The 25918-nt window shown below is 31.6% G+C and overlaps 1 protein-coding gene across 1 annotated transcript in view; it reads left to right on the top strand.

Annotated features, from left to right (window-relative positions):
- The window catches only part of LOC129756286 (uncharacterized), a 64684-nt gene extending 48059 nt beyond the window's left edge, over nt 1-16625 (top strand). Inside the window, exons 9-11 of the mRNA XM_055753109.1 lie at nt 10265-10457; nt 15659-15759; nt 16176-16625. Of these exons, the coding sequence (XP_055609084.1) occupies nt 10265-10457; nt 15659-15759; nt 16176-16334 (453 nt within the window). The 3' untranslated portion in view covers nt 16335-16625. The remainder of the gene's footprint in view (nt 1-10264; nt 10458-15658; nt 15760-16175) is intronic.
- The last annotated feature ends 9293 nt before the right edge of the window (nt 16626-25918 follow it).

Raw genomic sequence — 25918 nt, forward strand, 5'->3', positions numbered from 1 at the left:
TTTAGTGAAAAATAAAAAATCATGAAATGAAGGGTTAAAAACGATAAGTGGGCCGAAAAAGTTATCGCTCCAAGCTTAAAGCGCTAATCGCTAATTGTTAACAACAATTAGATCGGGACACATATCGAATTCTTCTATTGTCACCCTGAATAACTTTCTACTAACTTTACGTTCTTTCAATTGTTCAAATTTTAGAGGAATGCATCAAATTTCTCAATAAACTACCTTAAACGGTTTTAATCGTTAGGGGGAGGAGGGGCGGTGATGCGGCGAAAAATGAAGAATTTTATATTTTTCTGGTCTATAGGAAAATAAACAATAATTATAAACAAGAATAATTAAATTTAAAATATTGTAGAGGTCCCTAAATTCTTTTTTCCATTTTTTTTTTAATTTGCTCGATTAATCGACGCAATTTTGTTGCACGGAATTTTTTGTGCAATTTATTCCAATTGTTTTTTGTGATTTTTTTTTAGTTTCCTTATTTAAAATGTTTAATCAGTTTCACCTTTTTCAAAAATGGAGCATTGTCTTGCCAAACGTGGACATTCAATATCTTAATAACCGAACTTAAAACGAAGACTGGAATGAACTATAATAAATTTAACAATGTCAATTCATTGTATGGTGATTTCTTAATTTCATTTGAACTGATCTGTAAAATCAGTTAAAAAACTGTACTGTGAAAAAGAAAAGTCTTAACAACTTTAAAGTAAACAGCTGATTAAAGGATGTTAGAAATAATTCATTATTGTTTATCGCCATGTACACACGCTCTTTTATTTTAACTCAAAATTAAGTACGACCGAGGTTCAAAACATAGTTCGATTATATGAACTTAAAGTTAAGTACCCTTTTTCCCCCTTGCGATGGTTCAAAATGAAGTTCGAACTGCGAACTCAAAATTGATCCTTTTTTTTCCTTCGGCGAGCAAAGCTGAGTTCGACCTTATGAACTAAAAATTGAACTCTCTTTGTTGGACTGAAAACACTTAGCGAGTTCAGTTCGAACCAGAACAGCAACCAACGAACGCGTCGCAAAATTTGGTCGTTCCGGAACAATTACCGGAGGACTATGAAGGAACTTCATAATGGAATGCACGTTCACCGTGTCAGCGTTAAATTCTGTCCGTCATTGTTACCATACGGTGAGCGGCTTGGAATGTTCAGAAACTTCCGGATGTTGTTTACTTCCCGTAGGAAGTAACATCCGGAAGTTTTCTTTGACCGGGAGTGTCAAATCTTTCCACCGCTATGTAATTGGAATGCGATGTACCGGAACAGCAACAAATTTTAATCATCCTTTAATTCCCTGAAAATAAGCTACCCTCGAAAAAAAGGATAAATTCGAGTTCGGCAACCGAACTTAGTATTGAGTATGCCTGAGTAGAACTTAGTTTTGCTATTGCCCAGACAAACTCAAAGTTGAGGGATGCCACTGAAGTGCTGTTTTGAACAAAAACTACTTAATTTTGAGTTAAAAAAAAAGAGCGTGCATATTATATTTTATTTTTTTCTGTGAATGTTGCGAAAAGAAGTGCCAACCAGGGGTGCCAGGTGGTTTCGTCAAAAATCAGGACGACGCAAAATTAAAATCAGGATTTTTCAGGACACCTCTTGATTGATGAAAATAGTAAGGATTTCTGCTTAGATTGCATAAATAAAGGCGCAATGTAAACGCTTTGATTTATGCAACAACAGTACGCATTTTAATGTTACTAGAAAATTTATATATTTTTGTATCTATTTTATCGAGTTTTTATTGCTTAAAATAGCAGTTTATTGTAGGCCCGTTATTTGTTCGGAATTTTTTATTACAGATTTGCGGTAAACTTAAAAGCGCAAGTTAATTTTAACCAAGTAACGAAAATTCAGAATGAGAAAATAATATTCAATTTCTTTACAGATCCATGACAAACAAATTTTAGCTTTCTGATTTGTTTTTTTTTTATATTTGATTTGAATGAGATTCATTTGTTTTAAAAATTATTTCGGAAAACCTATTTCCGGAGCAGAATTATTTGTAAATGAAAATAATATGATAAATGGGTTTTATAAGCTAAATTCATACAGAACTTAAGAAATTGAGTTGGCTTGCCAAGGTTTTATAATTTGCTCTACAGAACCTACTGCAGAAGGTCCTTTTTGTGCTACTAAGCGTTGTATTGGAGTTTTATAGATTCTTACATACCCGAACGTGGTTTTATAGCTTGAACTCATAGTTGGACTGGAATGCCTTAAAAAACCCAAATTGTTTCTTGGGTTAACTATTTTGTTCAATAGTGAAAACCCTCAAACGGTATATACTCGTCGAAGTAAGTATTACCTGGAAAATAGTAAATATTATAACTCATGAGGGTTCTAACCTCAAGTAAGTCCCGTGAATGGCAATTCACTTTTCGAAGACGAATTTTAATTGCAAGACACAGATGAAACGATGAGTTGAAACAAAAATAACTTTATTATATGTAGTTATTTTAACAAATCAGGTCCGGGTGTTCCGGGTGTTAGGATTGAGGTTAGGCGATCATGTCACTTGTTTCATGTCACCTCCTAACCCTAATTCTCACCTTTTCATTGTAGCCTTGAAGTTTTTTTACCACATCTATAATAAACTGTAAGAATTTGACATTCCACCCGTTTTTTTCCTGACTTGCCTGCGTCAACACAACACATTGAAATTATAACAGCTTTAAAAAATAATGGTTATAAATTTAGTAGGTAGTTGGTAACTTTCTTAGAAAAAAAATCGTAAATAATCAACTTCACCAAGTATTCTGAATTAAAAAATACTTTTGTAGCGATCTGTTTAGTAGTTTTTGAGAGAGCGTTTATATGCACCATCTATATTGCACACTATGAACAGCTTTGCTAAATCGAGGTTATTTTTTTTGACGCTCTTCATTTCCTGGAGCTTGGCCTTTAAAATAACTTAAAATTTTCTATTTTATCGAAGTTATGACAAGTTCAGCAGATTGTACACCTTCTGCCAGAATACGAAATTTCTAGCATTTTATCGCTCCAACACAGTTTTTGCTTGATGGCACGATTCCAAATCTAACCAAAACAGAGTATTAATTTTCAGAAATCTTAGAAAGTGCTATGGAAGGAAAACGATCGCTTTTGTAGACATTTTGTGGTATATTTGGCCGTTTATTGTGCCAATCGTTATGTACCACTTATCGATTTGCATCTTCCTCAGATCGTCAGCCAAATTTAGTACTGGATATATTTTTTAAAATTTATCTTCTCGTTCTTCTTCGGAACATTCAGGAGAGGCTCTTCAATGAAAAATTTCTGACAGAAGACCTCCCAGTAGCCCGCTTGTAAGTAGATATGGATTTTCTTTTAAGATTTTTTTTCAAAATTTCACTCCGCTAACGGGTCTACCATTTTGCGCACGATTCAACCACCTTATTTTGATTATGTTATCGGTATACAGCTTTTTTTACCATTGAGACACGATGTTTGGTCTGTTTTTTTTTTTTGGATTGGTGAGATAAATTGACCTTCTTTACTACTGGCGCTTTACTAAACCTCTCACTTCCCCTACTTTAATGGAATCATTCTTACTCTAGGCCTTCTAGAACGATTTACTACATGATTTTTTATCGAATAGTTGATTTCAAACTGTTTTGGGGTCTCTCAGTGGGACTTTCAAAGATTTTTCACGATCTTGCCTAAAAATTCAATGAAATAATTCATTAGAAGCTATCTCAAAAACTACTTGACAGATCGCCACAAAATTTTGCACATTACATCACCAGATAGTTTCACTAAAAATAAAAGCAATTTTCATTTATCCGTTCAAAAGTTATTCACAAATGGAAGTGTTGCATTTTTTTCGAATACAGTCATTTTCTCCTTTCATAGTCAGCTGAAAGAAATAAAACGCAAAAATGGAAGAATGGCCATCTTTGTTAAAGTTCTTCAATAAATAATTAAAAATAATCCAATTTTTAAATGATTTTTTCACATATTTTCATATGTGAGCTTTGAATCTTGGAAACGAGAGCTCATTTCATGAAATTAAATGCATACTGGATTCAGCACTCCCAAGCCATTCAAAATCAACTCTTAAATTTTATGCTTCTCTAAAAATGTTAAAATATGAATTCATATATCATTTACATATAATAAGTTTGTTACTGTTCAAAAAAAGGTTAAACTTTCATTCAGTTCGTTTCACAATATACGAAAATCATCTTTTTATCAACATTTTCTCACATAGAAGTTTATGCAGAAAAAAAATTCAATTTCTTCTATAATTTTAAAAAATTTCAAAATACCTCTGTTTAGTTTTATAAGATCGAATTGGCGAGAGGTGACAGTGTGCAGTACCCTTCCTTTCAAATCTTTTTTTTTCCTTTGAACTATTTTCACTATTCCTTTCTTTTTATTGGTCGATTTCTGTAATTTTGTTAAATCGCCCCTTGCCCTCCCACCAAAAGCGAATTCTAGGACCGCTTCTGGTCCGGTTCTCCCCGGTTGCTCTGATATCATTGAAAAAATCCGGGATTTACCCAGATTTTTCCCCAATAAATTAGGGTTGCCATCCGTCCCGCAAAAGCGGTACATGTTCCGTTTTTTTTGTTAAATGTACCGCCGTCCCACTTTTTTTCTAAAAATATACCGCTTTTTTGTTAGAAAATTTTTTACAAAGTTCACTGACTCACACTAATAATTAAGCTTTTTAATAATTTCTCAAACGTCTCGCTTTTTCCGGCTGTGTCCCGCTTTTTTGGTAAAATATTCCGCTTTTTTCTGAAAGTATCTGGCAAGCCTACAATAAATCATACAAATAACTGAAATTGAGTTATTATAATTATTTATTTTTGCGTCCAAAAATCAAAATTTTTTGAAAAACTTTTATCAACAATTTTTTATGAAAGCCTAATAAACGATTTCAATCCTGCTGATGTGTTTTAATGAAGAACAAATATTTGAAATAATTTTTTTTTTAGATTTTTGTTGAATAGTTCCTGGGTTTTGACCTTATTTGTCCGGATAGTGTCGGGATTTAGGGTTGAAAATTTGAATATCAAATGCTTCGATTTTGCCTGGTTTTAAGATAAAATAGCCCGAAACGTGCTTAAAAATAAGCACAAACTGTTAGATCTTTCGCTTTCGAGTAACTGCGGATGAGAACGTCTACTTGTTGCAATAAATGAAGACTTCCATTTATGATACGACACTATTATAGCTAATCAAGTCTTTCGAAGTTCACACAAACATTTTTGAGCTTATTGATACCTTTGCTTATGAGAACCAGCTACTACGAAAATTTTACTCACTCGCACTCTTGAGTAATTTTTTTCTATAAGTTATTTTTCTTAGGGTCTAAGATTCTATGAGTAGAAGCATTCCTGTACAAAACCACGCCAATGGATATCAAAAGTACCAAAAATGCCAGTCAGCAGTCCCGCGTCCAAAGCTCAGCTAACAGCGACAAATCCTTAATACGCGTAACAGGGCCTATTTGAAATGGAAATGTGGAATAAATCCTATCCGCTTTACCTCGCAATCAGGAAGTGGGCTCAAAACATTTGTCCAAACCTGCATAAATATTTCCAAACAATCCACCCGACACGGACATTGAGACAGAAAGCCTGCCATGTGTCTTGTGGCTCAAGGTGACACGCTCCAACCTTATCTTATAGGTCATTTCTTATCGAATCTTTACATCATTTTCCTGTGCGTAGGAGGTTTCTAATATTTACGATTTGTATCACTGCTGTTGCAACAAAACATAAACAATGAGTGAAGGGGGTGGTAAAATTCCGTATGTGGGGGGCGAGTGTCGATTTACATCATACAGTGGGCAAGTGTATTCTTACTGTTTGTGGGAAAACAGAGAAAGCTCAATCGACACAATACCGAAATCCACTCGACTTCTCCGGGGTGGGCAGCTCTTAACGTTGATTGGAAAATTGAGCCTCTCGAAGTGATTAAATGGTATAGAAAGGAAGGAAGTAAGTGGCAGCCGAGAAATGCCCGGAATAATGCTTAGGCCCGTTTGCCGGAATGTTTGTGTACCGATGAGTATTGTTGGGTTTGTTTATTTGTTGTTCATACGAGGAGAATTTGGCCAATTAGGTGACAGTGTGAGTAATTACAAAGGAAGAACTGGTATTGTATGTGAGATGATTGTTGAACATCTAGAGATGGTCCAAAGTACTAGATCATTTGAACAAATGTTGGCAATGCTTTTAGAGATTATTGTCCGTTTATGTTGTCCATTCTTATCATTCAAAGTTCTGTTGATTGAAGATCTTGTTTGCTGAGTGATGATACGCAACAATTTTTTTTTCAATAAAAGGTCTATTGTCGTAACTTTCCTAATTGGAAAATTATTTGGAAAAAAAAGTTATGAGGGAACTGGGGGTAAGACGCACACGATAAGAAGTTTCTTTTATAACTCGTACATGACGAATGCAATCCAGTAAATTCGACAAAAGTTTTGAAAAGGGGACTGTTGTTTACCTGAAGTATATAAACAGGAACTCTTAAACCAATAGTTAATATATGTACGTCTTGATCGTTAAATTTTGGAAGGCTTTCTAAAGTATAATTTCCATTTCGTTTGGGGCAAAGTGCGCATTTATTGATTGAAGTGCCTCCGAATGTCTTTGCAGAGTAAAAACACTTCTATTTGACTTCACGGATGAAAAAATGGATTGCTACACGCAGTGCTGCCAGATATACAGCCATTCTTGTGAAAAGTTGATTAAATGTATATGAAATTCTATAATTTCAGATATTTCCGTTTATATTCAAGTTATGTTTTACAATTCAACATATTTTTTTAAGTGTTGTAATTAAAATTGCACATAAATCAAAACTTTGACATGATTTTTGAAAATCGTTTAAATAACAGAAATGATAATAATAGAATTAGGATTTTTTTTCGATGATGAGTGTAAAGATTAGTGTTCAAAATTATAACAGATGACAGGTGATTGTTTTTTGCTTTTAGATGCAATTGATTTCGAAATTTCAACCCAAAAACCGGGCAACATATGAACAAATTTGGAAAACAACCCTGAAATTATAAAATAATAAACAAGAAGCAAACCACTTGAATCATTCTATTTTTAACCTATCACATCACATCACAACACATCAGGAGATTTTAAATTGTAGGCTTCCATAAATCCGAACTTATTTCAACAAAATTACGTTCCTTAATTTTGTACTAAATATTCGGGCAAATCCGGATAAAACCGGGCAATCTGGCAAGCTTAAATTAAAACCTTTAAAAAAATACCAAATGATTGTATTAAGCATGTTAGCAAGAGTATGTGGCTTTGCAGTATTATTGAGATTAAGCTTCATTCTCTAGCCAGTTATTGTCCTTTTCTTAAGCTCTTAAGAATATAATTCTTATAAATTTTAATTAATTTCAAAACAGAATATCAATTTTATATTTTGAGTGATGTTTCAAAACCGCATTGTTTAACTCAACGACATTCGTGTTAGCAACTGAAAGAATTTCAAGTTTACTTACCAGTTTCTTATTTATAACTTTTTTAATAATTTCCTAAATTTAACAGTTTTTTCCGATCAAACACTAGAATTAGGTGTTTTTCAAATCTGAAATTTTATTCAAATTTTAGATGATTCGTATCTTGGCTTAAAATGTTTCTAATGAAGATTGGATGCTTGCGATTTTAGATCGGATTGTATGAATTTAGATTCTCAACTCAAATTCGGTAGCTGATATCTTATTCCGAATTTCAAATTTGTGTTACACAGATAAGGAAAAAATATTAAGTTAAAGAATTGAAATTTAGTTATAGAATTCAATATAATATTCAAATATAATTAAATATAATTAATATTGTGTAGTTGTAAATATAGAATCATGATCCCGATTCTAAACCTGAATTTTAAATCTAACCTTTTTTTGCGAATTTAAAAGTTTTCTGTTAATTTTTCAAGATTTGTAAGTTAAGCTAAGCTGAAGGGATATTTAATTTTTATAAATTTTTGTAATTTTGTTCGACTTTTTGTAAATTTTGTAGATTTTGTAAATTTTGTCAATTTTGTAAATTTTGTAAATTTTGTAAATTTTGTAAATTTTGTAAATTTTGTAAATTTTGTAAATTTTGTAAATTTTGTAAATTTTGTAAATTTTTTAAGTTTTGTAATTTTTGTAAGTTTTGTAAGTTTTGTAAGTTTTGTTAATTTTTGTAATTTTTTGTAATTTTTTGTAATTTTGTAAATTTTTGTAAATTTTTGTAAGTTTTTGTAAATTTTTGAAAATTTTTGTAAATTTTTGTAAATTTTTATAAATTTTTGTAAATTTTCGTAAATTCTGTAAATTTTTGTAAATTTTTGTAAATTTTTGTAAATTTTTGTAAATTTTTGTAAATTTTTGTAAATATTTGTACATTTTTGTAAATTTTTGTAAATTTTTGTAAATTTGTAAATTTTTATAAATTTTTGTAAATTTTTGTAAATTTTTGTAAATTTTTGTAAATTTTTGTAAATTTTTGTAAATTTTTGTAAATTTTTGTAAATTTTTGTAATTTTTTGTAAATTTTTGTACATTTTCGAAATTTTTTGTAAATTTGTTTATTTTTTTTCTAAATTTTGGTGAATTGTTGAAAATTTTTGTAAATTTCTTTAAATTTTTGTAAATTTCTGTAAATTTTTGTAAATTTTTGTAAATTTTTGTAAATATTTGTAGATTTTTATAAATTTTTGTAAATTTTTGTAAATTTTTGTAAATTTTCGTAAATTTTTGTAATTTTTTGTAAATTATTGTTAAATTTTGTAATTTTTTGTAAATTTTTGTAAATTTTGTAAATTTTGTAAATTTTGTAAATTTTGTAAATTTTGTAAATTTTGAAAATTTTATAAATTTTGTTAATTTTGTAAATTTTGTAAATTTTGTAAATTTTGTAAAATTTGTAAATTTTGTAAATTTTGTAAATTTTGTAAACTTTGTAAATTTTGTAAATTTTGTAAATTTTGTAAATTTTGTAAATTTTGTAAATTTTGTAAATTTTGTAAATTTTGTAAATTTTGTAAATTTTGTAAATTTTGTAAATTTTGTAAATTTTGTAAATTTTGTAAATTTTGTAAATTTTGTAAATTTTGTAAATTTTGTAAATTTTGTAAATTTTGTAAATTTTGTAAATTTTGTAAATTTTGTAAATTTTGTAAATTTTGTAAATTTTGTAAATTTTGTAAATTTTGTAAATTTTGTAAATTTTGTAAATTTTGTAAATTTTGTAAATTTTGTAAATTTTGTAAATTTTGTAAATTTTGTAAATTTTGTCAATTTTGTAAATTTTGTAAATTTTGTAAATTTTGTAAATTTTGTAAATTTTGTAAATTTTGTGAATTTTGTAAATTTTGTAAATTTTGTAAATTTTGTAAATTTTGTAAATTTTGTAAATTTTGTAAATTTTGTAAATTTTTGTAAATTTTTGTAAATTTTTTTAAATTTTTGTAAATTTTTGTAAATTTTTGTAAATTTATTAAATTTTTGTAAATTTTTGTATATTGTTGTACATTTTTGTAAATTTTTGTGAATTTTTGTGAATTTTTGTAAATTTTTGTAGATTTTGGGAAATTGTTGTAAATTTTTGTAAAGGGTTTAAATTTTGTTTATTGTTGTTTGTTTTTGTAAATTTATGTACACTTTTGTAAGTTTTTGTTAATTTTTGGAAATTATTGTAAATTTTTGTTATTTTTAAATTACTTTTTGTCTATTTTTGTAAAGTTTTGTAAATTTTTGTAAATTTGTTTAAATTATTGTTAATTTTTGTTTATTTAATGGTTTTTGGGTTTTTTTTTTCTTTTTTTTGTTACTCTCAGCTTAAGTGTTGAACTCTGTTTCCTATTTAACTAGGATCTACAGATATCTGAATCCATTTCAACTTAATCCAAGGTTCAAATTAATGATGCGATAAATTTTAATACACATGCTATGATCCTCTTAGGTCGAATGCCATTGCATTAGGCAGATTTACTATCATCGTGGCCAGGAGAAAGCGCCAGGTCCGGAAAATCAAGGCATTCGACCTTTTTCTAGAAACCGGTCATCACTCATCCAGACCCCAATCCACTTTCCACTTCATTTGGCCCCATTTTTCCCGAGAGTTCCATCCATCTGAAACGGTACTAACCGGCCCTCTGCCAGCGAAAAACTTGTCATTCCTGTCCTCCCCCGAAATGGACTGAATGGACAATCTCGAACGCACTCAACGCTGATTGCTGCCCTTCTGCTCTTACTCTTTCTATCTACTTGCCAGGTGGAAAACTCGTTATCAACCTACGAACCCCATGCCTGCGTCGTTGTCTATTCGATCGTGGATCGGAACTCGTTCCGCGTGGCCGAGGAAATCCTCAACTATCTGTGGTCCGAAAAGTACACCAAGGAGAAGGCCGTCATCATCGCGGCAAACAAGTCCGATCTGGCCCGGTCCCGGGTGATCAATACCGCAGGTAAGAAGCAAAACAGTTCCCGATCTTGTACTATCAACAATTTTATTTAGTTCAGGTGGGTCCAGGTGGGTCCAGCAGGCACGCGACCCAAATTCTTCTGACAGGTCCCGAGCGAGAGAGGCCTGCTAGAAATATGGGTACCGAAGTTTATAAGCCCATTTTGGAAGGCAGATCACGTCCCTCCCTATGCTCCTCTGCTAGCTTGAGAAGTTAAACTTGTTTCGAATAAGTGGCAAACAAATCCGTGCTTGGTATTCATAATTTTAAGTAAAACTGTTACTTTGAAAGTAACCTACTTCGGGCAAATTAGTAAGCCTATTATTTACTAAACATCTTTTCCGGGGGCTTCTGCATAAATATAAGATTGACTTGTCATTTGTCAATTACTTGTGTCTTCATCGTGTGACCGTGACATCCTTAGAGGAAGTTCATACTACTTTTGGGGAATTATTTCACTTCTAACATTCCAACTCCTTCCCATACCTTTTTCTTCTATACAAGCACCTATTTCTTGTCATTTCATGATACATTATGAAAATTTTAAATGAATTATCATTATTCTAAGCGCTGGATTAATCTGACAAAAATAAATTGTTCAAGAGATGCTTGTAATGAATTAAAAAAAATCCTTCAAATCACAATAAAAATTCATTACAAAACTGTATTAGCTAACTTTGCAGTGGCTAACTAAGGTCGCCAAGCTTTTTACAGAATTGAATACTTTCCTTCTACGTCATTTAAAAAACAGACTATATCTATTTCATTCCAAGTAATCGAGAAATATTTTTATATTTTTCCATTTTTACAAAATCCTGCATATTATTAGTACTAATAATTACATATAATGCAATAAATATTTTTTATTTGGTTACAAGATACAGAGGTACTGAAAGTGACCTCTACTATTCTGGGAGTGCTGAGTGAGAGTCTTCAAGCGGAAACTAGTTTTATTTTGAGGAGTTTGGGAGGTCTCACAGGGAGATATGCTCAGAAATTCCCAACAACTTGATAATTAATGACAATGAGAAAGTTAAAAATAATGTATGTTTATTTTGAACTGAAAATAGCACCGAATTTCAAAATCACTTAAAAGATTTTTACAAAACATAAACTTAATATTTTTTTGACTCTAGGCCGAAGCTCTAATTTTAATTGTTAGCTTCGATTGAATCAAATGAAACAGAAGAAAAAATCTGATACCACTGAAAAATGAAAATATTTTTTATGAGATATCCATTTATAACACGTACATAGAAGCTCAAAATAATTGAAAATTTTTAGAATGAAATTTAAAAAAAATTGTGTTACGTGTAATTTGAATTCTATTCTCAAAACTTCGTTTACCGTTTCGTAAATTATTCAGCTTGTTCAAATTGATATAAAATATATCGAAACTTTGCGCTTTATAAATGAATATTAAAATTCAACAGGAAAAGGTAAATTTCATATCATAATATAGGTAAAGTATTTTGAGGTTACGTACAACAGTACACACAGAAAAAGACAGTTTAAGGCTAAGGGAATTTTTTTAAAGAGTGATTATTGAAATTTTAAAACTTGTTGCTTTGGAATGAGCGAATTTTGAGATTTTTCCGAAAAACAACGTAAGAACGTTATACGGAAGAGTAAGGAAAGTCCATGCTTGAAATGTATAACTTTGTTTGATAGCTCGTATAATATTTTTTAAATTTAAATATGTTTGGAATGCTGATATTCATGTTGAATTTGATGAGATATATTTTGGAATTCCACAAAAAATAACTAAAATGGGAAAAAAAGTTTTTCACAGTAAATACAATAAAATGACAACTCAAAAAAAAAAATGACAAAAAAGAAATGAAAAAATTATAAAAACGATAAAAATTACAAAAATGACAAAAATGACAAAAATGACAAAAATGACAAAAATGACAAAATTGACAAAAATGACAAAAATGACAAAAATGACAAAAATGACAAAAATGACAAAAATGACAAAAATGACAAAAATGACAAAAATGACAAAAATGACAAAAATGACAAAAATGACAAAAATGACAAAAATGACAAAAATGACAAAAATGACAAAAATGACAAAAATGACAAAAATGACAAAAATGACAAAAATGACAAAAATGACAAAAATGACAAAAATGACAAAAATGACAAAAATGACAAAAATGACAAAAATGACAAAAATGACAAAAATGACAAAAATGACAAAAATGACAAAAATGACAAAAATGACAAAAATGACAAAAATGACAAAAATGACAAAAATGACAAAAATGACAAAAATGACAAAAATGACAAAAATGACAAAAATGACAAAAATGACAAAAATGACAAAAATGACAAAAATGACAAAAATGACAAAAATGACAAAAATGACAAAAATGACAAAAATGACAAAAATGACAAAAATGACAAAAATGACAAAAATGACAAAAATGACAAAAATGACAAAAATGACAAAAATGACAAAAATGACAAAAATGACAAAAATGACAAAAATGACAAAAATGACAAAAATGACAAAAATGACAAAAATGACAAAAATGACAAAAATGACAAAAATGACAAAAATGACAAAAATGACAAAAATGACAAAAATGACAAAAATGACAAAAATGACAAAAATGACAAAAATGACAAAAATGACAAAAATGACAAAAATGACAAAAATGACAAAAATGACAAAAATGACAAAAATGACAAAAATGACAAAAATGACAAAAATGACAAAAATGACAAAAATGACAAAAATGACAAAAATGACAAAAATGACAAAAATGACAAAAATGACAAAAATGACAAAAATGACAAAAATGACAAAAATGACAAAAATGACAAAAATGACAAAAATGACAAAAATGACAAAAATGACAAAAATGACAAAAATGACAAAAATGACAAAAATGACAAAAATGACAAAAATGACAAAAATGACAAAAATGACAAAAATGACAAAAATGACAAAAATGACAAAAATGACAAAAATGACAAAAATGACAAAAATGACAAAAATGACAAAAATGACAAAAATGACAAAAATGACAAAAATGACAAAAATGACAAAAATGACAAAAATGACAAAAATGACAAAAATGACAAAAATGACAAAAATGACAAAAATGACAAAAATGACAAAAATGACAAAAATGACAAAAATGACAAAAATGACAAAAATGACAAAAATGACAAAAATGACAAAAATGACAAAAATGACAAAAATGACAAAAATGACAAAAATGACAAAAATGACAAAAATGACAAAAATGACAAAAATGACAAAAATGACAAAAATGACAAAAATGACAAAAATGACAAAAATGACAAAAATGACAAAAATGACAAAAATGACAAAAATGACAAAAATGACAAAAATGACAAAAATGACAAAAATGACAAAAATGACAAAAATGACAAAAATGACAAAAATGACAAAAATGACAAAAATGACAAAAATGACAAAAATGACAAAAATGACAAAAATGACAAAAATGACAAAAATGACAAAAATGACAAAAATGACAAAAATGACAAAAATGACAAAAATGACAAAAATGACAAAAATGACAAAAATGACAAAAATGACAAAAATGACAAAAATGACAAAAATGGCAAAAATGACAAAAATGACAAAAATGACAAAAATGACATAAATGACAAAAATGACAAAAATGACAAAAATGACAAAAATGACAAAAATGACAAAAATGACAAAAATGACAAAAATGACAAAAATGACAAAAATGACAAAAATGACAAAAATGACAAAAATGACAAAAATGACAAAAATGACAAGAATGACAAAAATGATAAAAATGACAAAAATGACAAAAATGACAAAAATGACAAAAATGACAAAAATGACAAAAATGACAAAAATGACAAAAATGACAAAAATGACAAAAATGACAAAAATGACAAAAATGACAAAAATGACAAAAATGACAAAAATGAAAAAAAGAAAAAAAAGGAAAAAAATTACAAAAATGACAAAAATGGAAAAAGGAAAAAAATGACAAAAATGACAAAAATGACAAAAATGACAAAAATAACAAAAATGACAAAAATGACAAAAATGACAAAAATGAAAATTTTTGTCATTTTTGTCATTTTTGTCATTTTTGTCATTTTTGTCATTTTTGTCATTTTTGACATTTTTGACATTTTTGACATTTTTGTCATTTTTGTCATTTTTGTCATTTTTGTCATTTTTGTAATTTTTGTCATTTTTGTCATTTTTGTCATTTTTGTCATTTTTGTCATTTTTGTCATTTTTGTCATTTTTGTCATTTTTGTCATTTTTGTCTTTTTTGTCATTTTTGACATTTTAGTCATATTTGTCAATTTTGTCAATTTTGTCAATTTTGTCAATTTTGTCAATTTTGTCTTTTTTGTCTATTTTGTCAATTTTGCTAATTTTGTCAATTTTTTCATTTTTTTCAATTTTGTCAATCTTGTCAATTTAGTCAACTTTTGTCAATTTTGTCAATTTTGTCAATTTTGTCAATTTAGCAATTTTTTTTGCATTCTCTAATTCCAACAGAGGTTATTGTTTTTTTTTTATTAGAGAATGCTGAATTAAAAATGTAGTGTATTTTTAACCTTATCGATTGGTTTACAAGCATCAAAATTTCCATTTTTTCTAAAAGCCTTAATGATTTTTACTGCTCTTTTAACGAGCATCTGACAGTTTGGAATGTCTAAGTTCTGCTGTTTAGGTGATTATTGCATAACATTTGAACTGTCTGGAATTTGAAGATGTCTGGATGGTTTTCAGTTGCTTGATCTAGTTTTAACTTGAGGAGGGACATTCGAATAAAATTACCCAAACGGGAATCGTGACCTAACGGAGCTGTTGCTTGCTAGCGATGTATCAATTTCATTCGGTATCCCAGTCACAGAAAAAGGTGTCAATCAAACTGGCCCGTAGAAGTAAATTCGTTGCTGTTGCTGCCTTTGGCCTGGACCCTGACACTGACTGGCACTGGCACCGGAACATTTAGCTCCCAGATATTTGCATTCCCGAAAGCAACCCTCTCTGTCTCTCGTTTCACATTGAACTCGAACCCATCATCTAATTCCCGTTTTATGCGGTTTTTCGTTTGCTTCCCGCCCCAATCGACATCGACAAACACACATGGATCGCGGATCGAAACAAACAACAACAACAACTGGAAACCGACAACCCAATCTATGTGTGTCAATTGCAGAAGGCAAACAGTTAGCAACATCGCGAGAGGCGAAATTCATCGAAACGTCCAGCGGAATTCAGCACAACGTCGACGAACTGCTGGTGGGTGTACTGAAACAGGTGAGATGCCGCATATACTAACTACTTTTAACTATATAGTTGAACATATTTTTTCGCCTGAATGTATGCAGTTGTCGTTTGGTATGTTGGATGTTGAGGGGCAGGGGAGCTGAACTAAATCGGTTTAACGACAGAGCTTTTGACTCTAATGCTACTACCCCAACAGAGAACACCCAACTAGTTTGGAGTTTGGAGGCTTGGGGGTCTCTCGTCGTTTCTTGGACCGTTTCCACATTTTTTTCTCGCCCCCCTGGGAAGGAAACTTGCTCCATTTGTTAGCTATAATCGGGCCATTGCTGCCTCTGAAGGGACCTCCTTATGTCGTCGACTGGTTCGGAATTCCGACACATGCTTAGGAACTTGAAAGCAGCTTTTCTGTAGCCCGAAAATAAAATCCACTTTTAACTTTTTTCCAGATCCGGCTAAAGGAACAGCGCGAGAAGAGGGCGAGTGCCACCAATCTTCGAAACTCCCGCACCCAGATGTCGCTGCACATCGCCAAGGAGATCCTGCACAAAATTTGCCTCACCGACATCACCAAATCGAAAAGCTGTGAAAATCTTCACGTGCTGTAATGAGCCGGGCACAAAACAAATTAAAACTTGCCAAGTACCTAACCTTGTTCCTCGTTCAGTCATTCCTGGAGACTGGAGCTCCTCAGACAGAAAAAAAACAAACCTAAGAATCCCAAGCACTGCTCAACCAAAAAAAAACATAATCCCTCAAAAATCTATGCATGAAAACAGGTCCAGAAAAAATCAGATTTCATTTCATTTGATAAGTCAACTCGGCTGGCATCAAAAACAGTCACCCGACGAAACAAGAAAACAGAAGACAGACAGGTAATCCTTCTAAGCCTTTTGAGTTTGAGGTGAAGGTGAAGAAAACATGTAAACCTAGTTAGAGAGAAAGAGATTTGCTCCCAATTACTCGAGACTTAAAACCCGAATCCGAATGCGTGCGTATTCATTTTAATAGCTACTAAAGTACTTTAGCAAAGAAGATGATTTAGCCGTCGTCAGTCAGACGGTAAAAGTCGTAAACCTACTCAGCTTCGAGAAAGAAAAAAAACTCCTAGCACGATTAGATCTACACATATGGAAGCTTGGAAAAACTTGATGCCGGTTAGTTTTTGGTGACGTGCACGAACTTTGTTTTCCTCTTTACAACTATTTTTTCCGTTTTCCTCCATTGAATCTTTTTCCTTCTCATTACCGATCAGACATGTTTGAATTTCGAATTTCAGACTTCAAACATCTCCGACTTCTAGGTTCTAATCTCTGACATCTTATAGCTGACCTCTGAACCTCCGGACTTCAGACTGCATAAACACTCGGGTGAAGGGGTGCCAACATTTTTTTTTTTTCAAAAATCAGGGACTGGAAAAATAAAACGTCAAAGTAACGGAAATTCCGCTCAAAGTGATAACATTTTTTTTTGGTCGTCGATCCACATTTTCATTCAGCAATGGTATCAAATGTAGTTCCTTACAACTAATTTTTCATCACATTCGTAAAAATCAAGCATAGTTTCAAAACCCAGAAAAATCAGGCACATTGGCATCTCTGTTTGGGTAGGACTTCGCACTTCGGGTTTCAGACTTTGCACTTCGGAGTAAGGACCTCGGACTTCGAGTTTCGGATTTGAAATTTTGGACTTTGGGCTACGAACTTGGAACTTCGAACTTCGGACTTTGAACTTCGGACTTTGGACTTCGGACTTCGGACTTTGGAATTCGGACTTCGGACTTTGGACTTTGGACTTCGGACCTCGGACTTTGGACTTCGAAGTTCGAAGTCCATAGTCCGCATTGCCAGATCTACAGATTTCTCCGTCGGTCTATGAATTTTAGTCACTTCTACGGATCTGGATCTACGGATTTTCAGCATTTCCTACGGATTTTTGACGGAATATCGAAAAAATGAGGGATTCTGCGGATAAACGGAAATTCCTGTTCCAAGCTTTGAATTTCGTAGTTCAGACTTTGGATTTCAGACTTCGGGCTTCAGATTTCAATCATCATATTTCAGACTTTTGGCTTTAGGCAGGGTTGTCAACATTTTTTTTTTTCAAAATTCAGGGAACTTTGAATATAAAAATTAATATAAATAAGGCTTGAATAAAAAGTCAAACTGCTGAATTTTTATTTTCTTAGTTTTTTAGTTATCGATCATCGCTGATTATTATATCAATAATTCATTTAAGGGCACTCTTTGATTTACAAAACTCAAAGTTCATTCTCTAAACTATTTCCAACATTGAAAAAAAAAGCCAATAAAAATCCAATATTAAAATTAAAAATATTTTAATTTACTACTTATTATAAATAATGTTCTCATCGTGGCTCCTAAAATTTTTAAAAAGATCTTAGAATACCAATTCTCATACGATAAAATCTGAAGTAACAAAAAGATTGATGAACCTGAAAAAAGGCCCTTATAAAAAAGGTATCCACAAACCAAATTTTAAAAAAAGTATTTAGAACTTTTCCATATGGAATGATCATGGAATATGTTTGATCGTACTCTAATAGCTTGAAATTCCGTCATTTTCAGATTGTCTAAGCTATTAGATATTGTTGTGTTGCCTTAGAATTTTTTACAACAGACTTCAGATATTGGACCAAGTCGTTTGTTGATGAAAATATTCCACAAATTTAAAGGTTTATATACGGCTAGAATGAAAACGAAATTGGATGGGTATTATTTATGGTATTTATAGAGGATTTGAAAATCAACAACATTAATCGTCCTTGAATTTCTTATTAGTTACGAATTATATGTTGGAAATGGGATTCGAAATCCAAATTTTTAATCCAGATTTTCCATTCAGATTTCCGAACAGGAATTCATTCCAAGGCTCGATCAGATTTGAAGTTCAATACAAATTTGAAAGATAATTTAACTTTTTTGTTTGCTTTAAAATATGTGAAAAGTAAATTTAGACGTAAGAATAATAAGAAAAAATGCAGATTGACAAAAAGTAAAAAAACACCTATCTTTGAAAATTCGTCAAACAACTGTGTTTCGTATTTTGAGACTCTAATGATACAAAAATGTGTAAAAGTACTTCAACTTTCCAATCATCTGTTAAATTTTTTTTTCTAGTGAAAAAAACAATTCTGGTGATTGATCGGTTGAAAAGAACGGGGTTTACATCTATTTATTAGTTTTCTTGTGACCATAATCTTGAAAAAAATATCAAAAAAAAACAAGCATATGTCCAACATATAGTTTTTAATATCAGATCTCTTAAGCACTAATTGATTTTTTTAGCAATTAATGAGTGACCTAGAGCCATTTTCCGAAGCATGTTTTATTAAAAAATGTTTTTCTTCGACCTCAAATAACTTCTATAAATTATGTTTTATTTGTACGCCTGAGAAACAAGCGAGATACAACGATTTTAGTTGGAGCGTGTTAAATCAACACTCTAGATCCCTAAAGGGTTTTTTTTTTCAGGGCTTCCAGGCAGCGTTTCATAAATTCATGGAAGATTCCAAAAGAAACTTTATTATTTGGGTGCGCCTGAATAAAATAACAAGCCTTCAAACTTGCAACAGTGTCATATTGACTATGACTATGACGGATTATGTTTTAAAATGTACCTCATTCGGTTTTTGAGACACATAGTTTTCTATGAAAATTACTGAATTAGGCAGAAACAAGCTTCTTGCTTAAAATCATGTTAAAACGGAGGCTCATCAGGTTATCAGGATAGGACTAAAAACTCAGGCAAATCCTGAAAAATCAGGCACATTGACAACCATGGCCATGGCTTTGAGTTTTGATTTTTGAGCTTCGGACTTTAGACTTTGGATTTCGAACATTGGACGTTGGCGTTGCTAGTTTGCAAACTGCTGAAAATGTACTGATTTTGATGCAATGAAACTTCATTTTGGTCGTATGGTAGAATTAGTTAATGCGTATTAACTTATTAGTATGCCCTAAAATTTTCGGACTACATTCGAACTTTGTTCGGATTTCGAAGTGCGTTGCCAGATTGCAAAACCGCTCAAATCCGTAGATTTGATAAAAAATGAACTTTACTGTTTTTTTTTTTGCAAAATAACTTAAAGAATTTAGAAAATATTAACTTTCATTCGGTATTTTTGATATTTTTGTCGTTTTTGTCATTTTTGCCATTTTTGTCAATTTTGTCAATTTTGTCAATTTTGTCAATTTTGTCAATTTTGTCAATTTTGTCAATTTTGTCAATTTTGTCAATTTTGTCAATTTTGTCAATTTTGTCAATTTTGTCAATTTTGTCAATTTTGTCAATTTTGTCAATTTTGTCAATTTTGTCAATTTTGTCAATTTTGTCAATTTTGTCAATTTTGTCAATTTTGTCAATTTTGTCAATTTTGTCAATTTTGTCAATTTTGTCAATTTTGTCAATTTTGTCAATTTTGTCAATTTTGTCAATTTTGTCAATTTTGTCAATTTTGTCAATTTTGTCAATTTTGTCAATTTTGTCAATTTTGTCAATTTTGTCAATTTTGTCAATTTTGTCAATTTTGTCAATTTTGTCAATTTTGTCAATTTTGTCAATTTTGTCAATTTTGTCAATTTTGTCAATTTTGTCAATTTTGTCAATTTTGTCAATTTTGTCAATTTTGTCAATTTTGTCAATTTTGTCAATTTTGTCAATTTTGTCAATTTTGTCAATTTTGTCAATTTTGTCAATTTTGTCAATTTTGTCAATTTTGTCAATTTTGTCAATTTTGTCAATTTTGTCAATTTTGTCAATTTTGTCAATTTTGTCAATTTTGTCAATTTTGTCAATTTTGTCAATTTTGTCAATTTTGTCAATTTTGTCAATTTTGTCAATTTTGTCAATTTTGTCAATTTTGTCAATTTTGTCAATTTTGTCAATTTTGTCAATTTTGTCAATTTTGTCAATTTTGTCAATTTTGTCAATTTTGTCAATTTTGTCAATTTTGTCAATTTTGTCAATTTTGTCAATTTTGTCAATTTTGTCAATTTTGTCAATTTTGTCAATTTTGTCAATTTTGTCAATTTTGTCAATTTTGTCAATTTTGTCAATTTTGTCAATTTTGTCAATTTTGTCAATTTTGTCAATTTTGTCAATTTTGTCAATTTTGTCAATTTTGTCAATTTTGTCAATTTTGTCAATTTTGTCAATTTTGTCAATTTTGTCAATTTTGTCAATTTTGTCAATTTTGTCAATTTTGTCAATTTTGTCAATTTTGTCAATTTTGTCAATTTTGTCAATTTTGTCAATTTTGTCAATTTTGTCAATTTTGTCAATTTTGTCAATTTTGTCAATTTTGTCAATTTTGTCAATTTTGTCAATTTTGTCAATTTTGTCAATTTTGTCAATTTTGTCAATTTTGTCAATTTTGTCAATTTTGTCAATTTTGTCAATTTTGTCAATTTTGTCAATTTTGTCAATTTTGTCAATTTTGTCAATTTTGTCAATTTTGTCAATTTTGTCAATTTTGTCAATTTTGTCAATTTTGTCAATTTTGTCAATTTTGTCAATTTTGTCAATTTTGTCAATTTTGTCAATTTTGTCAATTTTGTCAATTTTGTCAATTTTGTCAATTTTGTCAATTTTGTCAATTTTGTCAATTTTGTCAATTTTGTCAATTTTGTCAATATTGTCAATTTTGTCAATTTTGTCAATTTTGTCAATTTTGTCAATTTTGTCAATTTTGTCAATTTTGTCAATTTTGTCAATTTTGTCAATTTTGTCAATTTTGTCAATCTTGTCAATTTTTTCAAATTTGTCAATTTTGTCAAATTTGTCAATTTTGAATTTTGTCCATTTTTGTCAATTTTGAATTTTGTCCATTTTTGTCAATTTTGTCAATTTTGTCAATTTTGTCAATTTTGTCAATTTTTTCAATTTTTTCAATTTTTTCAATTTTTTCAATTTTTCAATTTTTTCAATTTTGTCAATTTTGTCAATTTTGTCAATTTGTCTTTTGTCAATTTTGTCAATTTATCAATTTTGTAAATTTTGTCAATTTTGTCAATTTTGTCAATTTTGTCAATTTTGTCAATTTTGTCAATTTTGTCAATTTTGTGAATTTTGTCAATTTTGTCAATTTTGTCAATTTTGTCAATTTTGTCAATTTTGTCAATTTTGTCAATTTTGTCAATTTTGTCAATTTTGTCAATTTTGTCAATTTTGTCAATTTTGTCAATTTTGTCAATTTTGTCATTTTTGTCTTTTTTTCTCTATGGTCTTATTTAAGGTTTCGTCCTTTTTTTGTTTTTTTTTTATTTTCGTTCATTTTGTTTTCATTAAAAAATTGTTTTTTTTTTCAGTTGTCATTAAAATCAAATTTATAACTACGAATTTTGACTTTTTCTTAAATCTAACAAACTACGGGCTTCTGTTTATACTGATTTGTTCTGGCTCAGTATATTTTGTTTTAAATTATATTGGGCTTCGAACTTCAAACCCCTGAATTTGGAATTCAGATTTTGGACTTGGGAAGTGTGACTATGGAATTCAGACTTTCACCTAGGAACTTTAGCCGTTAGTCTTATAACTTGGGACTTGAGACTGGAATCTTGGGATTCGGGACTTTGAACTTGAGACTTATGACTTGGGAATTGCAACAAGTGGCTTTGAACTTGGAACTTTGAATAAGAGACTTGAGTTTTGGAATCTGGGACTCTGGGCTCGAGTATTGGTACTTGGGATTTTGAACTATGGACTGAGAAAGTCTTTAAACTTAGGACTTAGAACTTATAAATTGGTACTGGAAACTAGGAACTTGAGATTTCTGATTTCTTACTTGTGACTTGTGAATTCAGACTTTGGACTTGGGACTTAGAGACATGGGAATTGGGACTTTGAGACTTGAGTTTTGGAACTTGAAACTTGGGACATAGAATTATGGGCTTTAGAAGGTCTTGAATCTTAGGACTTAGGATTTATAAATTGGGACTTGAAAATTCGAACATGGGATTTCTGATTTTGGACTTGGAACTTGGGACTTGTGACTTGTGACTCGGACTTTGACTTGTGACTTGTAATTGTTTACTGGTGAATTAGGACTTGGGACAAAGGACATGGGACTTTTGTGGGTCTTGAAATTTCGGTTAGATTTAAGGTTTTAGATTTTCGGTCTTGAAGACCTCAGACTTTCAACTTTTGACTTCATAAATCATAAATCTTATTTTTCTCTAAACATCTGTAAATATTCTGTCATTTTGCTACTGACATCCAATTTGGGGCTTTATAAGTTCAATCTGCAATCAATTGAATCTTCAAAATATTTGTTAGTCTACATTTGTAGAATTCCAAGACGATTTCTATGTTTTTCAAAGGTTTCATTTTAAAAATTAAATTAATAATAAACAACTACCACTCGAAAAAGGTCAAATTTACATATTACTTTATTAGAGGGCAGTGCTAAAGATAATCACAACTTTATCCGGCATGGAAAAAGCTTGAACGAAGCTGGAATTGATCATATCAACAAGTTTTGGGAGGAAGGCATCTTAATCTTTCTATCTCTGAATATGAGTGAGCTAAGTAGGCGCGGCGTTTCCTAGCCAGTGCATAGATGAAAGTGATTTGGAAGTCTTCACGTGGGGCCAAAAAAAAAGCTTAGCTACCCTATCATACGACTACTCCACAGTCCATCTTCTCCTACGTCACTAGGTATGTATAATGTTTTGCCACTTTTCCCGAATTGGATGAAAAATGGTCAAAGTAAATCATCGGCATCGCACGAGCACGTTCGCTTGAAATGCTGCTTAACTGCTGCTTATGGGAGGGTGGTTTTTTTTTCTCTACTCCGAGAAGGGTGAACAGTGCGTTTCACGTGTTTATTATCTGGCTGGTGTGAAAACAGATGATTTGTAAAGTGTGTTTCCATGCACAACATTTGATGGGACAAGATTTCATATCTGTTGAAACTTACGGTTTTCTGTTTCGGATTTGAACGAAATCCGTCTTCTCCGTCGACACAACCAAAACTCATTGTTTTGGTTCTCCGTTTGTTTTGGTCGATTCGCCTATTGAGAACCATAGCGATTGATCATCGATGATTGTGGAGGACAGGTGATAATGGTAAACACCATACACATGTTTACATTATTACACTGTAAACTGAAACTACTTATACTGCGGCTAGCAGTTACACTGCAGTGTTTACAGATCTAGTGTTGACAGATATAATAAGTAGTAATCGCATTTTACTCATTGAGAAATGAGTACTTTCCCGCTGAGGGAATATGTATGAGAATTGGAAAGTGACAAATATGTAGCTATCGCTAATGTAATGTGTAGTTATTTAAGGACTTCTAGCGTAACATTTAAAAAGGGCGAAACTAGCAGTTAGCTCGAAACGAGAAAAACGGGTTTGAAAATTCGGAACACCTATTCAAATCCTATTTAAAAAATCGACCACTTTTTGTTCAACAAAATCAAAAAATGTGCATTATATTCACTTATTGTTCGATGGTTATCAAGAACTTTAACTTTTTTCACATAATTTCTGAGATTTTCGAGTTTCGCCCTTTTATTGTTTTCGTTTTAAGTTACGCCTGAGAGTTTCGCCCAATTGATTGGCCGTTTTTGTTTTGGTTTTGAAGTTTCGCCCATTCGTCCTACACGCAAAAACTAATTAGGCCGTTTTGTCATACACGGTCAACTCAGTTACGCCTATTGGCCCTACACGAATAGAAAAATTCACTCCATTTTGAATAGGCGTAACTTCACGTTCCAACGAAAATGCATCAACAGGAAGTTTCGCCCAATTGAATTTTATCAATTTTTTGAAAGTTTTAAGTGATTTTAAGATGAAACCGCGTTTGATAGGTAAAGTGCAACCGCGTGATTCCGGAATGACCGTTAACTCGATTTGTTTACATTTGGCAGTTTCGCCCTTTTTAAATGTTACGCTAGACTTTACGAACAAACTCGATTAAAAATTAACTCTATTCCCCCACTGAAACCTGCTTTGAATATCTCCTTTTCAACAGGTTATGGGCCCAAATACGTGTGAAAAATTGGAAAACGAGTTAGTGAGAGAGGTATTCTCAATATGCGGTTACTTAGCGACCAGCGCAGAAGGACCAGTCAGGGTCGAGGGGCCAGCCACCAACCAGAAGACGATCATGGCCCTCTCATCAGCCAGAGGGACCAGTCAGCGCCGAGATAAGCCAGTGCAGACACGAGCTAGTAACATGTCCCAGGCCAGCAGGCTGGTTCCACCAGAGGTCGAGTCCGGGAAGGTTCGTGGACCGAAAGAGTTACTCTTGAAGCCGTCACGAGCCACGCTGCAGTTAGCAAGCGTGAACTCGCGTCCGACGGTTAGGAGGAGTCTCAGGATCCGCAACCAGGCTGCGCAAAGGTGGACAGGTCCGACTGCAGCAACACCCCGGTTTAATTGGGTGCTGGTTGCCGAGATGGTTACTCTCGTACTTTGGTTGTGCTCTGTAGTCAGCAGTTATGAGCTTGTCCAAGCGCAAAGGACCACCAGCGCAGAGGATCATCAGTGCAGAGGTCACGAGATGCTCCAGGTCAGCCAGGAGGTGCCAAAGGAGTTCAAGGACGGGAAGTTGGGTTCCGAGAGGGTTACAACACGGTTTCATTTCCGACGGCTGGGAGAAGGACTCTCGGGATCTACAACCGGGATTGGTCAGATACGAATGCTCCAGACCAATCCCGGAGGAATAGCCCGTATCGGAGATGGGAAGAAGCTGTTTGCCAAGAGGGTTACTCTTGTAATTTGGAGCTACGCTGCGATCAGTACGCGTGAGCGCATCTAAACCTACAGAACGCTGTTTCGAGGGTTTGGAGGAGATGTTTTGGGTTACACGGTTAGTTGCCAGCAACTTCAACAACTCTTTGGAGCGCTCGAAGCGTTGAAGCAACGGAACGAAAAGCCATGAGGCTGCAAGTCGAGAGGATTATTACCGTGTTGGAAGCTGTTCCGGTGCGTCGGAGGAGGTGGTTTAAGCGACGGTTAGCAGCCAGCGATTTCAACCACTCCTTTATTTCTGAGGCATTATGGATGGATGCTACAGATCGAAGTCTGACTAATTCTCGAAGCCACCGAGAAAGGGCCCTGTTAGCGGAAAGAGGATACTTTTCTGGGGTTACCAGAATGCAACTTGAGAGATATGATGTACGTTTGAATGTCATCAGTCACCTGAATCAACGAAAGATA

Source organism: Uranotaenia lowii, chromosome 3 (genome assembly GCF_029784155.1).
Source record: "Uranotaenia lowii strain MFRU-FL chromosome 3, ASM2978415v1, whole genome shotgun sequence".
Classification (NCBI taxonomy): Eukaryota; Metazoa; Arthropoda; class Insecta; order Diptera; family Culicidae; genus Uranotaenia; species Uranotaenia lowii.